General features: G+C 39.7%; 1 protein-coding gene across 3 annotated transcripts in view; it reads left to right on the top strand.

The window, feature by feature from the left end:
* The window catches only part of LOC126298678 (glutamate receptor ionotropic, kainate 2-like), a 397,907-nt gene that overhangs the window by 314,358 nt on the left and 68,079 nt on the right, over positions 1-15,470 (top strand). For all 3 annotated transcript variants that reach the window (XM_049990109.1, XM_049990111.1, XM_049990110.1), the window contains one exon: positions 2,569-2,767. In XM_049990109.1, coding sequence (XP_049846066.1) covers positions 2,569-2,767 — 199 coding nt within the window. The remainder of the gene's footprint in view (positions 1-2,568; positions 2,768-15,470) is intronic.

The raw sequence follows: 15,470 nt of genomic DNA on the forward strand, positions 1-15,470 counted from the left end.
TCTTGCTGGCCAGGGTAGTTGACTTGCACTTTCTAGAGCACGTTGGGTGGCACGGGATACATGCGGACATGCATTGTCCTGTTGGAACAGCAAGTTCCCTTGCCGGTCTAGGAATGGTAGAACGATGGGTTCGATGACGCTTTGGATGTACCGTGCACTATTCAGTGTCCCCTCGATGATCACCAGAGGTGTACGGCCAGTGTAGGAGATCGCTCCCCACACCATGATGCCGGGTGTTGGCCCTGTGTGCCTCGGTCGTATGCAGTCCTGATTGTGGAGCTCACCTGCACAGCGCCAAACACGCATACGACCATCATTGGCACCAAGGCAGAAGCGACTCTCATCGCTGAAGATGACACGTCTCCATTCGTTCCTCCATTCACGCCTGCCGCGACACCACTGGAGGCGGGCTGCACGATGTTGGGGCGTGAGCGGAAGATGGCCTAACGGTGTGCGGGACCGTAGCCCAGCTTCATGGAGACGGTTGCGAATGGTCCTCGCCGATACCCCAGGAGCAACAGTGTCCCTAATTTGCTGGGAAGTGACGGTGCGGTCCCATACGGCACTGCGTAGGATCCTACGGTCTTGGCGTGCATCCGTGCGTCGCTGTGGTCTGGTCCCAGGTCGACGGGCACGTGCACCTTCCGCCGACCACTGGCGACAACATCGATGTACTGTGGAGACCTCACGCCCCACGTGTTGAGCAATTCGGCGGTACGTCCACCCGGCCTCCCGCATGCCCACTATACACCCTCGCTCAAAGTCCGTCAACTGCACATACGGTTCACGTCCACGCTGTCGCGGCATGCTACCAGTGTTAAAGACTGCGGTGGAGCTCCGTATGCCACGGCAAACTGGCTGACACTGACGGCGGCGGTGCACAAATGCTGCGCATCTAGCGCCATTCGACGGCCAACACCGCGGTTCCTGGTGTGTCCGCTGTGCCGTGCGTGTGATCATTGCTTGTACAGCCCTCTCTCAGTGTCCGGAGCAAGTATGGTGGGTCTGACACACTGGTGTTAATGTGTTCTTTTTTCCATTTCCAGGAGTGTATTTGGTTTGGCATTGTGTTGGATTGCTCATGAGGGATATCATGCCAAATTCTGCCAAGCCAGCATATTAGATCATCACAATCCTGAGATAATTAGAGGATCCTGCCCATAATACTCCAAAAGTTCTCAACTGGTGAGGGATCTGTTTATCTTTCTGATTAGGTAGGGTTTGGCTAGCATGAAGACAAGCAGTGGAAACTCTCGCCATGTGCGGGTGGCCATTATGTTGCTGAAATGTAAGCCCTAGGTGGCTTCCCATAAAGGGTAACAAAGCAGGATGCAGAATATCCTGTAGTGGCATCAATGTGCTGTATAGGTGCAGCAGATGACAATCAAAGGGGTTCTGCTATAAAATGAAATGGCACCTCAGACTATAACTTGTGGTTGTCAGGCCTTATGGCAGCCAATGTCATTGCTGATCATTGGGGCTCAGTTCGAAGTGGGACTCATTACTGAAGACAATTGTACTCCAGTCAATGAGATTTCAGGTCAAAGAAGTGTCTGGACATGCCTCAGACAACAGTGGGATGCAACCTGACTGTTACCTTCCATATGGTCCAACAAGCAGGAATGATGGTCTGGGATGCTATTTATTTTCACAGGAGAACCCCTGTGGTTGTTATCAGTGGTGGCCTTACAGCACAGCAGTACATCAATGATATTGTGCATCCATTTTTGTTGTCCTTTATGGCAAGCTATCCTGGGCTTACAGTCCAGTGAGATAATGCCCACCCACACATGGTGAGTGTTTTTATTGCTCATCTTTGTGTTTACAAAATCATATCTCAGCCAGCAAGATCACCAGATCTCTCCCCAATTGAGGAAATTTGACAAATTGGAGCATTATGAGCAGCGCCCTGCAACCAGTTAGCATTTTCAGAGCCTGATGCATCAACTGGGAAAAATTTGACACAATATCCCTCTAGAGGACATCCAACAACTCTGTCAGTCAATGCTAAGCTGAATAACTGCTTTCATACAGGACAGAGCACGACCAATGCATTATTGACTTACTCAATTTGTGAAACTCTTTCTTGTGGAAAATCATCCAATTTTTCTGAAAGTCTAATCATTCGTTTGTCTGTACATTTAAATTACATCTATCAATTTCCATCCCATTCAGATAATTCCTTCATTTTGCATTAATTTACCTCCACCTTAGTGTGTATTTTAATGTTAAATTTGACATTAAGAAGTTATCTTCGTGTATGCAACCCTCCAATCCAAAAACAACTGTACCAAGAGAAAACAATCAGAATAATGCTCATACATGGTACAAAATGCCCCATGAAATTAGAAATCTTTGGTGGCATTGCAACAGTGTGGAACTCCAGGAGACTAAAAAAGCATTATTAATTATGGTACATAAATAAAATTCTGTACTTCTGTCAGAGATTATGCTACATTGCCTTTAAACAGTGATTTTCTTTCAATCAGTAACTATATAAAATTATAGTATTATGATTTATTTACAAAAGAGTAGATAATTATCTGTGTGTATCCTTTGTACTTACAGTGCTGTGTCAACGAGAATGGTTGCTGGTATATGGTGGTTCTTCACTCTTATCATGGTTTCATCATACACAGCAAATCTGGCAGCCTTCCTTACAGTTGAAAGCATGTATCAACCAATAAAAAATGTGAAAGATTTAGCAGACCAGAACACAATTAAATATGGAGCAAAGAGAGGTGGCTCTACACTAAATTTCTTCAGAGTATGTAAAGAGTTCTTCCTTAATGTGCTATTGAAATTGCTATAAAATTCAGAAGAAAACTATTCGAGCAAACATTTTGTATTAAAAGTAGTTGTAGTGGCAGAAGGAATATCTGCTTCACTATCTTCTTCATTAAGGGGTAAGGAGTTTGGCAATACCATATTTAAGTCTTGCTGGAAATATCTCATCTGATAATAATATATTGCCCAATCATATCCTGCATTATACTGCCACAATTGGCATCTGCAACAGTATATTTCTGTCTATTGCCTTGTGTCTGAAGCTATAGCATTCTTCTAGAAGACCCAAATGAACTGAAAGTTTATTATTACTTAGTATGTGACATTTTCTTTTTCTGATAATTCTTTTAACTAGAAATGATGCTGTTAGCAACAAAATAAAAATATTTCTGTTCTTAGGTATATAATAAACAACAAGTATCTTATACATATCTCATGCTAAGACCATTGTGCAATATAAGTACGAGGGTCAGTCAAAAAGTAATGCCTCCTATTTTTTTTTCTACGTTTAATTGTCAGGAAATTTAAATGCAATTACATAGGTTGAAAACCACAACATTGAGGATCATTTTGTCATTTTTCAATGTAATCTCCGCCCATCTCTACAGTTTTGGTCCATCTTTCAACAAGGGCATGTATCCCAGCACGGTAAAAATCACAGCTCTGCTTCCTAAGCCATTGACGCACGGATGTTTTGACGGCCTCCTCATCTTCAAAATGAATCCCACGATGAGCTTCTTTTAGTGGCCCAAACAGATGGAAGTCTGATGGTGCCAGGTCAGGGCTGTATGGGGGATGAGGCAAAACTTCCCATCCAATTTTGACAATCTCGTCAGAGGTGTGAGGACTGGTGTGTGGTCTTGCATTGTCATGCAAAAGAAGAACATCTGCCATTGATTTTGTTGGGCGAACTCGCTGAAGATGTGCTTTAAGTTTTTTGAGGGTTGTGACGTATTGAACAGAATTTATTGTGCATCCCTGCTCCAAAAAATCAACCAGAATCACACCCTCTGTATCCCAGAAAACTGTTGCCATAACTTTCCCTGCCGATCGCACAGTTTTGAATTTTTTCTTCCTCGGCGAGCTTGTGTGACGCCACTCCATTGACTGCCTCTTTGATTCGGGTTCAAAAAAATGCACCCATGTTTCGTCCCCGGTCACAATTTTTTTCAGAAACTCATCTCCCTCCAAACGGAAGCGCTGCAAGTGTTGGGAGGCTATTGTTTTCCTTGCCTCTTTATTCTGATCGGTTAACATTCTTGGAACCCACCGTGCACAAACTTTTGAGTACCCCAATTGTTTAATAATCGTGATCACACTGCCTTTACTAAGAGAAATAATGTGACACACTTCATCTGCAGTCACCCGACGGTCACCACGAATGATGTCATCAACTTGCTGAATGTTGTGTGGAGTCACTGCACTCACCGGCCTGCCGCTCCGCTTTTCGTCAGTCAACGGTGTTTGCCCTTCAGCTTCCTTACAACGACGAACCCATCGTCTAACAGTGCTGACATCCACTGTCACAACACCATACACCTTCTTCAGTCTTTCATGAATGCGTATGGGCGTTTCACCTTCTGCATTCAAGAATTCAATCACACAACGCTGTCTCAAACGAACATCGATGTCGGCCATCTTACAAACTTCTGCTGTGCTGCCAGCTGTTGACACAGAAAGTTACTACTGCAGTGGATTGCAGAAGAAGGTTTGAGGAATGGCGCCAAATTCAAATTTTTCACTTAACTTAATTTTTTTAAGTAGAAAAAAAATGGGAGGCATTACTTTTTGACCGACCCTCGTAGTACATTGTCAGAAGAGAGTGTATGTTCTATGTTTCCTGCATACAAAGTTTTGTTGCAGTACAGATAGCAGGTGCATCAAAGTGTGCGAGTGAAATGTTGCAGTAACTGGAAATGTTCTTCAAACCTGAAATATATGGGACAGTATGATTCTTGTGGGCAAAACGTCTAAATTACATATGGACTAATCATTAAATTCTGGCAGTATATGGACCAAATGCAATGTTATGTACAGCCATGGTGAAATGATGCCAACAGTTTGATAAAGGCTGCACAGATGTGGGTGATGCTGATCAGGAAGGAAGGTCATTGACACTGGCCATAGACAGCAATGTCCAGAAAATTGAGTAACTGATTTGCAGAAATTGCAGAGTATCTATTGTGGGCATTACTCAGCAGATGAGCATCTCAATAGGCAGCTGTCATTTGACCATCAGAATTTGTCTGTAGTATTGAAAATTGTGCTCATGCTGGGTTCCACATTCACTTTCACCTGCACATAGAGGATAAAAAGTCGACTGTGTCTTTGGACTTCCTTGAGAAATACCCCATGTAAGAGAATGATTTCCTAAGCCGCATCATTATGGACGATGAGACATATGTCCATCATTTCATACCTGCAACACAGAGTGTGTCTATAAGAATGGAGACACACCTCCTCACCTCTATGGAAGAAATGAAAATTTATGTCACCAGCAGGGAAGGCCATAACTAGAGTTTTCTTTGGCTGTGGATAAGTTAATGGTAAAGAAAACAACCATTAATGTCAGTTCACAATGTGCAATGCTGACATAGTAGCACATCATAAGGAACAAGAGATGTGGACATTTAAACAAACACTTTGTTCTCCTGAATGGCAATCCCACACAGCGCCCACAACATAAGCATTACATCAACATTTTTAATTGGAAGTATCAAAACATCCACTACACAGCCCAGATCTTGTGTGATGTGATTTCCAACTTTTCGACAAGCTGAAAGAACATTTGGGCAGCAAAGAGATTTTTCAATGATGAGGACATTCACACAGCAGTTCTTGAGTGACACTATGACCAAGGAGTGGATTTCTGTCATCAAGTATCTGAACAGTTGGTGGAATCTTCTGACCATTGCTACAGGGACTTAGTGAGTATGTTGAAAAATAGTGTCATGTATCTGAGTCACTTTGAAGTGTGACACAGCATTCAGTAAAAATTACTTGGCCTACTATAAAAACATTAACTTACTTTTTGAAGTCCCCTTATATGTAAATTTTGTTAATGAAGGAGGAGTTGGAAACTAATAAATTCTTTAAGCTCTTGTTAAACTGAACTTTATTAATATTTAAACTGCTGCAAATATGTGTTTCTAAATAATGGACACTCTTCAGGACTAAAGTAAATTATTTAAAATCTCTGTGAAAATTGCTCTTATTTCTAATATTGATTGTAAGAACTGATTGGTTGGTTTGAAAAAGATTCTATTACCTGCTATGAATTTCATTGAGAAATAAATCTACTGGGAAGCACTATTTAGTATTCCAATTTCTTTGAATTTGTCTCTTATGGACATTTTTGAGTTCACACTACTAATAATTCATCTACATCTATACAGATACTCTAGAAACCACTGTATGGTGTGTGGCAGAGGGTAAACTGTACCACTTGTAGTCATTTCCTTTCCTGTTCCACTTGCAAATATAGCGAGGGAAAAACAACTATCTATACGTCTCTCTGTGAGCACTAATTTCTCATATCTTATCATCAAGTTCCTTATGTGCAATGTACATAGGAGGCAGTAGAATTGTTCTGCTGTTAGCTACAAATGCAGATTCTCTAAATTCTATCACTAGTGTTCCTCAAAAAGAACGTCATCTTCCCTCCAGGAATTCCTGTTTGAGTTGCTGAAGCATTTCTGTAACATTTGTATGTTGTTGTAACCTACCGGTAACAGATCTAGCAGCCTTCCTCTTAATTGTTCCAGTGCCTTCCATTAATCTGGAAGTGTATGGATCACAAACACTTCAGTAGCACTCAAGAATAGGTTGTACTATCATTCTATATGCTGTCTCATTTACAGATGAATCACACTTTCCTAAAATGCTCCCCATAAACCAAAGTCGACCACTCGCCTTCACTACCACAGTCCTCACATGCTCATACCATTTCATATCACTTTGTAAAATTACACCCCGGTATTTAAATTATGTGACTGAGTTAATCAGTACACTACTGATGGTGTATCCAAACATTAAGGGTTTTTTTTCTCATTCATCTGCATAAACTTACATTGCATACTTTTGGACTGAGAAAATTTTTGCTTGACTTGCTGTGTACCCCAAAAAGTGATCCAATATGACACTGTGGGGTAAAAGCAAATGGATTAAGTTATTTTTTTTATTTTTATGTCACACTTGTCTGAGAACATCTACATTGAAAATAACGAGATATTTAGGCACTTTATCAGTTCTGTGATATGGTAGCCTGAGTTAAATGTGTTATCAAGCTGTAATCCCAAGGATTTAACACTATCAACTGCTTCTATCTGTGGAAATGGGGCAGGAAAGGGGGAAGACCTGTTACACATTATCATCATCATCACTGCCAACTGCATATGATGTATATTTTTGAAATTTAGTGACTCAGAATTTTCGAGGAAGCATTTATTGATTTATTCCAGTGTAATTCAATTTCCTTGCAGCTGTATTCTTTACTGTATATAGATAATTATCACATAAATGTACTATTGATTTCAAAATAATGTTATCTATTTTAATATCATAACAATGTTCTTTATATTCAAGTACCTATGTAACACAAAGCACACATGCCATCATCAACATTACACTCATCATATAACTACAGATAACATCAGCTGTGGGATATGTGTAAAATGTTACCAACTATATTAAATCCTACTTAGGATATATCTATCTGCCAGGATATCTCCATCAAACACATCTCTGAGTTTATAAAATTATTACGAGGCATTCTAACTGTGAGTGTCATATTTGGATTGTATTTACCTTATATCAAAGTGAGGAAAGGGAGGGAGAAAATAAGTTTAGAATTTCAATATCTAAATCAGTGGAAATTTGTATTTATGGATCTCCCATGTTGTACAAAGTTGTACAAGCTACTGTAACTGATGTGAGTGCCTGCCAGCAACAGCTAGTAACTGCAATAGTGATTATACCTAGTGGTGCATGTATGATCTAAGCCAAACTTCAGTACTTTGTAAGGAACCAGATATTCACTATTAGAAGATTTAAATTGTTCCACATTGGATAAGCAGATACATATTCGTTACTTTAATGATCATACAATCACAAATGACAAGTATAACTTGTAGTGATCTGTATAATCTTAATGATAATAACTGCTGGGGTCCACAGGTTTGCCTACAATCTCTAAAGGTGAAGTATTAGATTCAGTGCATAGAGAGGCAGAAATAACATATTCCATGGCTTATAACAATTTGTACTATTAAGAAGCATCTACTGTAAATGGTATTCTCCATGCATATATCAAAATTATTTAAATGTGATAACTAGATGCCTATTGGGCATGCTTTGTGAATTGTTCTGTACCTGTCCCTTGATCAAAGGGGATAGCTCATTCTTATACCATAAGTAAGTTTTATGCAATTACCAGAATTTTAAACAAATCCCGCATTTGTTGTAATCCATAATTATTTTATTTAACTACTATGCATGTTAAATGATGTGAACTTGACCAGTGTCAATAGTTACATAATGGATGTAATGTAGAGGACTACAAAGGTGTTTTATATTACATAGGTAACTGAAGATGAGAATTGTCTTAAAATTGATAGTACATATGTGAGATAAACAACAAAATTAAATAAAAAATACAGCTACAAGGAAATTTTGTTTAATTGGAATAAATAAATAACAGATACGTTATATGGATATTTGGTATGTATCAAACTCCACAGAAGGAAAAAACAACAACATTCATTAATGCCCACAGAAATTACATTCACCAATTTTTCTAGAACTATACCCTTCTTACTACTTATTTCAGTGTTTGTATCATCTGAAAACAAAACAAACTTAGAAACTGGTAATGTTACTGACATTAATAATAATAATACAACACAGAACAAAATTATAAATGAAGAACAAAAGGGCTGCTGCAAAGCACAAAGATGTAAAGAGCAACTGATAATAGATGCAGAGGTGACATATCAAGCTAAAACTAAACAAAGGTCACTACACTACACATACATTGATTACCAAAAAGCTTTTGATAGTGTACCCCACTCATGGTTACTACAAATATTGGAAATATACAAAGTAGATCCTAAATTGGTACAGTCCCTAAACATAGTAATGAAAAATTGGAAAGCCACACTTAATATCCAAACAAATTCAAATAATATCACATCACAGCCAATACAGATTAAGCATGGAATATACCAAGGAGACTCATTAAGTCCTTTCTGGTTCTGCCTTACTCTGAACCCACTATCCAACATGCTATATAATACAAATTATGGATATAATATTACTGGAACATACCAACACAAAATCACACATTTGCTATACATTTGCTTAGTCAAGGGAAAACACACTAAACAAGAAGATTACATATTGGATAACCACAGCGACTGCATAGAAGTGATGAAAAAAACAGATGCGTATAAATATCTAGGATACAGACAAAAAATAGAAATAGATAATACAAATATTAAAGAAGAACTAAAAGAAAATTATAGACAAAGACTAACAAAAATACTGAAAACAGAATTGACAGCAAGAAACAAGACAAAAGCTATAAATACTTATGCTATACCAATATTGACCTACTCATTTGGACTATTGAAATGGAGTAACACTGACCTAGAAGCACTCAATACACTTACACGATCACAATGCCACAAATATAGAATACATCACATACATTCCTCAACAGACAGATTCACATTAAGCAGAAAGGAAGGAGGAAGGGGATTTATTGACGTAAAAAACCTACATTATGGACAGGTAGACAATTGAAGAAAATTCTTTATAGAACGAGCAGAAACTGGCAAAATATACAAAGCAATCACTCATATAAATACATCGGCTACACCATTGCAATTTCATAACCACTTCTACAACCCTTTAGATCACATAACATCAACAGATACAAAGAAAGTAAACTGGGAAAAGAAAACACTACATGGCAAGCACCCGTATCATCTAAAACAGCCACACATCAATCAAGACGCATCCAACACATGGCTAAGAAAATACAATATATTCAATGGGATGGAAGGATTCATGATTGCATTACAGGATCAAACAATAAATATCAGCTATTACAGCAAGCATATTGTTAAAGATCTCAATACCACAACAGATAAATGCAGACTTTGCAAACAACAAATAGAAACAGTAGATCACATCACAACCAGATGTACAATACTAGCAAATACAGAATACACCAGAAGACATGACAACGTAGCAAAAATAATACATCAACAACTTGCCATATAACATGAACTACTAAAACACCATGTTCCCACATACAAGTATGCACCACAAAATGTACTGGAGAATGATGAATACAAATTATACTGGAACAGAACCATTATAACAGATAAAACAAAACCACATAACAAACCTGACATCATACTCACCAATAAAAAGAAGAAATTAACACAACTAATCGAAATATCCATACCCAATACAACAAATATACAGAAGATAACATGAGAAAAAATTGAGAAATACATCCATCTGGCTGAGGAAGTGAAGGACATGTGGCATCAGGATAAAGTTGACATTATACCAATTATACTATCATTTACAGGAGTCATACCACACAATATCCACCAGTACATCAACGCAATACAGCTACATCCAAACGTATATATACAACTACAGAAATCTGCAATTATTGATACACGTTCAATTACCTGAAATTTCCTAAATGCCTAGTAACATATACCATAGAGTTAAAAGGAAGTCACGCTTGATCAAGGTCCGTGTCACTTTCCATTTTTAACCAGACATAACGTCTGAGGAAAGAAAGAAATAATAATAATAATAATGCCGTATGGTGCAACAGCCTACTGAATACCACTTCATAGACTTATTTGTCCCTGAGCCAATGGCACCCAGTGCTCCCAGACAGTCACCCATCTAAGTATTAACCAGGACTGACATTTCTTAACTTTGGTGAACGAGTAAGAAAAAGTTTATCCAGTTGGGCAAAACCATTGGCATGTTATTGATAAAAGGTCATAGTACATTTATATCTACAAATATATCTATACTATCCAACTACTGTGAAGTTTATGGTAGATGGTACTTCCCTTTGTACCAGTTATTAGGCCTTCTACTGTTTCAATCATTTATGGACCATGGGAAGAAAGATTACTTAAATTTTCTAAATGCAGCAACTTATCCTGTGTTCATGACCCCTATGGGAATAATACATAGGAGGTTATAATACACTCCCTGATTCATCAATTATGCTGGTTCTTGAGACATTTTAATTACTCTCTCAAGATTAGGTAATTAGCCTGCGTCATTTTTTATTACAAAAGGGCCGCTCCACAGAGTATGCTATTCTTATGTTCTTGAATCAGATGACAAAAAACTGTCCTCTGGTACATTTTGTGACTTGTCAAAGTTTTGACATGGGTCTTTCAGTGCTCTGTTAAATTCTTTAAGCAGTCACATATCTCCCATTTCATCTTCATCAACGTCATCTTCCATATCCATAATATTGCCCTTAACTACATCACCATTATATAGAAACTCTATATACTCCTTCCACCTTTTTACTTTCCCTTCTTCACTTAGGACCTTCTCCAAAGGTCTATTTAATTTTCATGTAGGCTGTATCTATCTTACCCCTAGTGACACATGCTTCTATATCTTTACATTTATCCTCTAGCCATCCCTGCTTAGCCATTTTGTGCTTCCCATCAATCTCATTTTTGAGAGTTTGTTTTTCTTTTCAACTGCTTCATTTACAGCACTTTTATATTTTCTCCTTTCATCAATTAAATTAAATATTTCTCCTGTTACCCAAGGATTTCTATTAGCCCTTATCTTGTTACCTACTTGATTCTCTGCTGCCTTCACTAGTTCATCTCTCAAAGCTACCCATTCTCCTTCTACTGTGTTTCTTTTCCCTCTTCTTGTCAATCATTCCCTAACACTCTCTCTGAAACTCTCTACAAACTCTGGTTCTTTCAGTTTATGCAGGTTCCATCTCCTTCAATTCCTACATTTTTGCAGTTTCTTCAGTTTCAATCTACAGTTCATAACCAATAAACCATGGTCAGAGTCCCCATCTGCCCCTTGGAAACATCTTACAATTTAAAATCTGGTTCCCAAAACTCTGTCTCACCATTACATAATCTATCTTAAGCTTTCTAGTGTTTCTCCCCTCTTCCATGTATGCAACCTTCTTTCATGATCCTTAAACCAAGTGTTAGCTATGATTAAGTTATGCTCTGTGCAAAATTCTACCAGGCAGCTTCCCTTTCATTCCTTACTCCCAATCCATATTCACCTACTGTTTTCCTTTCTCTTCCCTTTGCTACAATCACATTTGAATCCCCCATGACTATTAAATTTTTGTCTCGCTTAACTATCTGAATAATTTCTTTTATCGCATCATACATTTTTTCAACCTCTTCATCATCTGTAGAGCTAGTTGACATATAAACGTGTACTACTGTGGTAGGTGTGGGCTTTGTGTCTATCTTGGCTACAATAATGCATTCACTATGCTGTTTGTAGTAGTTTATCTGCATTCCTATTTTTTTTCTTCATTATGAAACATATTCCTGCATTACCATTATTTGATTTTGTGTTTATAGCCCCGTTTTCACCTGACCAGTAGTCTTGCTCCTCCTGCCACCGAATTTCACTAATCACCACTATATCTAACTGTAACCTATCCATTACAGCTTTTAAATTTTCTAACCTACCTGCTCAATTTAGGGATCTGACATTCCACTGTAGTTTCCCCTTGCTTTCAGCCATTCACAGTACCAGCACAGCAAGGCTGTTTTGGATGACGTTTCAAGGCCGGATCAGTCAATCATCCAGGCTGTTGCCCCTCCAACTACTGAAAAGACTGCTGCCCCTCTTAAGGCACCACGTGTTTGTCTGGCCTCTCAACAGATACCCCTCCATCGTCATTGCACCTATGGTATGGCTATCTGTATCACTTTGGCACATAAGGCTCCCCACCAATGGCAGGTTCCATGGTTCTTGGGAGGATGGCTACAATAGACTAATAATTATCATACATGTCTCAGTGTATTGTACATACACTCCTAGAAACGGAAAAAAGAACACATTGACACGGGTGTGTCAGACCCACCATACTTGCTCCGGACACTGCGAGAGGGCTGTACAAGCAACAATCACACGCACGGCACAGCGGACACACCAGGAACCACGGTGTTGGCCGTCGAATGGCGCTAGATGCGCAGCATTTGTGCACCGCCGCCGTCAGTGTCAGCCAGTTTGCCGTGGCATACGGAGCTCCATTGCAGTCTTTAACACTGGTAGCATGCCGCGACAGCGTGGATGTGAACCGTATGTGCAGTTGACGGACATTGAGCGAGGGCGTATAGTGGGCATGCGGGAGGCCGGGTGGACGTACCGCCGAATTGCTCAACACGTGGGGCGTGAGGTCTCCACAGTACATCGATGTTGTTGCCAGTGGTCGGCGGAAGGTGCACGTGCCCGTCGACCTGGGACCGGACCGCAGTGACGCACGGATGCACGCCAAGACCATAGGATCGTACGCAGTGCTGTAGGGGACCGCATCGCCACTTCCCAGCAAATTAGGGACACTGTTGCTCCTGGGGTATCGGCGAGGACCATTCGCAACCGTCTCCATGAAGCTGGGCTACGGTCCCGCACACCGTTAGGCCATCTTCCGTTCACGCCCCAACATCGTGCAGCCCGCCTCCAGTGGTGTTGCGACAGGTGTGAATGGAGGGACGAATGGAGATGTGTCGTCTTCAGCGATGAGAGTCGCTTCTGCCTTGGTGCCAATGATGGTCGTATGCGTGTTTGGTGCCGTGCAGGTGAGCGCCACAATCAGGACTGCATACGACCGAGGCACACAGGCCCAACACCCGGCATCATGGTGTGGGGAGCGATCTCCTACACTGGCCGTACACCTCTGGTGATCATCGAGGGGACACTGAATAGTGCACGGTACATCCAAACTGTCATCGAACCCATCGTTCTACCATTCCTAGACCGGCAAGGAAACTTGCTGTTCCAACAGGACAATGCACGTCCGCATGTATCCCGTGCCACCCAACGTGCTCTAGAAGGTGTAAGTCAACTACCCTGGCCAGCAAGATGTCCAGATCTGTCCCCCATTGAGCATGTTTGGGACTGGATGAAGCATCGTCTCACGCGGTCTGCACGTCCAGCACGAACGCTGGTCCAACTGAGGCTCCAGGTGGAAATGGCATGGCAAGCCGTTCCACAGGACTACATCCAGCATCTCTACGATCGTCTCCATGGGAGAATAGCAGCCTGCATTGCTGCGAAAGGTGGATATACACTGTACTAGTGCCGACATTGTGCATGCTCTGTTGCCTGTGTCTATGTGCCTGTGGTTCTGTCAGTGTGATCATGTGATGTATCTGACCCCAGGAATGTGTCAATAAAGTTTCCCCTTCCTGGAACAATGAATTCACGGTGTTCTTATTTCAATTTCCAGGAGTGTATATATGTTTAGTACTAAGCTTGTCATCATATTTTGAATGCAAATATGTTTTAGTTTTAGACTTATTCCACACCTGTGAGGATTATTTCATTTACAATGTGTGAAATGGGGATTAGCATACATTTTTATATGTATTATGATTATCACATGTTGTACTTCTTGAGGAATTCAGTAGTATTCGTTCATGGAACAAAGAGTGTGAAAAATATGTGCAAGCTAATAGACAGTAGTATTGATAATGAATGGATAACACACAGGATTAAAGGGTCTTCTATTAAGAACGGACAGCTCTGCCAAATTGAGATATCAAGAGCTGAATCTCCATTACCATGTCTATTGTAAAAATCCTTCACTCTGTCACCATAAAAATGAAACTTAGGCACTATATTCAAAGACTAAAGCACTCCAAGAAACTGATAAAGTAATTTGCAATATTCTTAAACAAGAAACATACAACCGAGATGAAACTGAGCTGCCAGAAAATCTGAGACTTTCAAATCATTGGCCACTTCTTCTTAGTGGCAGCAAACATTGTACCCACAAATAAACAACAAAATACAGATGGATCAGATTTATACTATTTGGATTAGATTTACTTGTGAAGACACTGTATCTTCCACCATTAAACATTAATGTCAAAGATACAGCTTCTAAGGAAATTAGAAAAGTGATTGTGTCACTAATAAGTAGTAATTCTGTTGGCTTTGGTGGTGTTTCTAGCAAAATATTAAAATCTGGTCCTGAATTAATAGGATTATCTGTAAACTACATTTGTAATCAATCAATGATCCTGGCTGTATTTATTGATGTAACATTCATCTATAAAACTGCAGCTAATTAAACCACCTCTATTTACAGGCCTCTCTCACTTCATCCAGTCTTTTCAGAAGAGTTTGAGAAACAGGCCAATGAGAGAGTATGTCTTCATTTAACCAAGCAGAATATCTTAATTATCTCAAAGTTTGACTTTTGTAAAAGTGTCTCTGCAGAGAAGGCAATGGAAGACATTACAATTGAAATTATGATAGAATGGAAATAAATAATTATCCTGTTGCTCCATTTTGTGAGCATGTCAAAACTTTTCAATGTATGAATCACATAATTCTAATTGACAAACTAAAATATGATAACATTAATTTCAACAGTCTTGCAAGGGTGGGGATTTACCTCCATAACA

The sequence above is a fragment of the Schistocerca gregaria genome, chromosome X (genome assembly GCF_023897955.1).
Source record: "Schistocerca gregaria isolate iqSchGreg1 chromosome X, iqSchGreg1.2, whole genome shotgun sequence".
Classification (NCBI taxonomy): domain Eukaryota; kingdom Metazoa; phylum Arthropoda; class Insecta; order Orthoptera; family Acrididae; genus Schistocerca; species Schistocerca gregaria.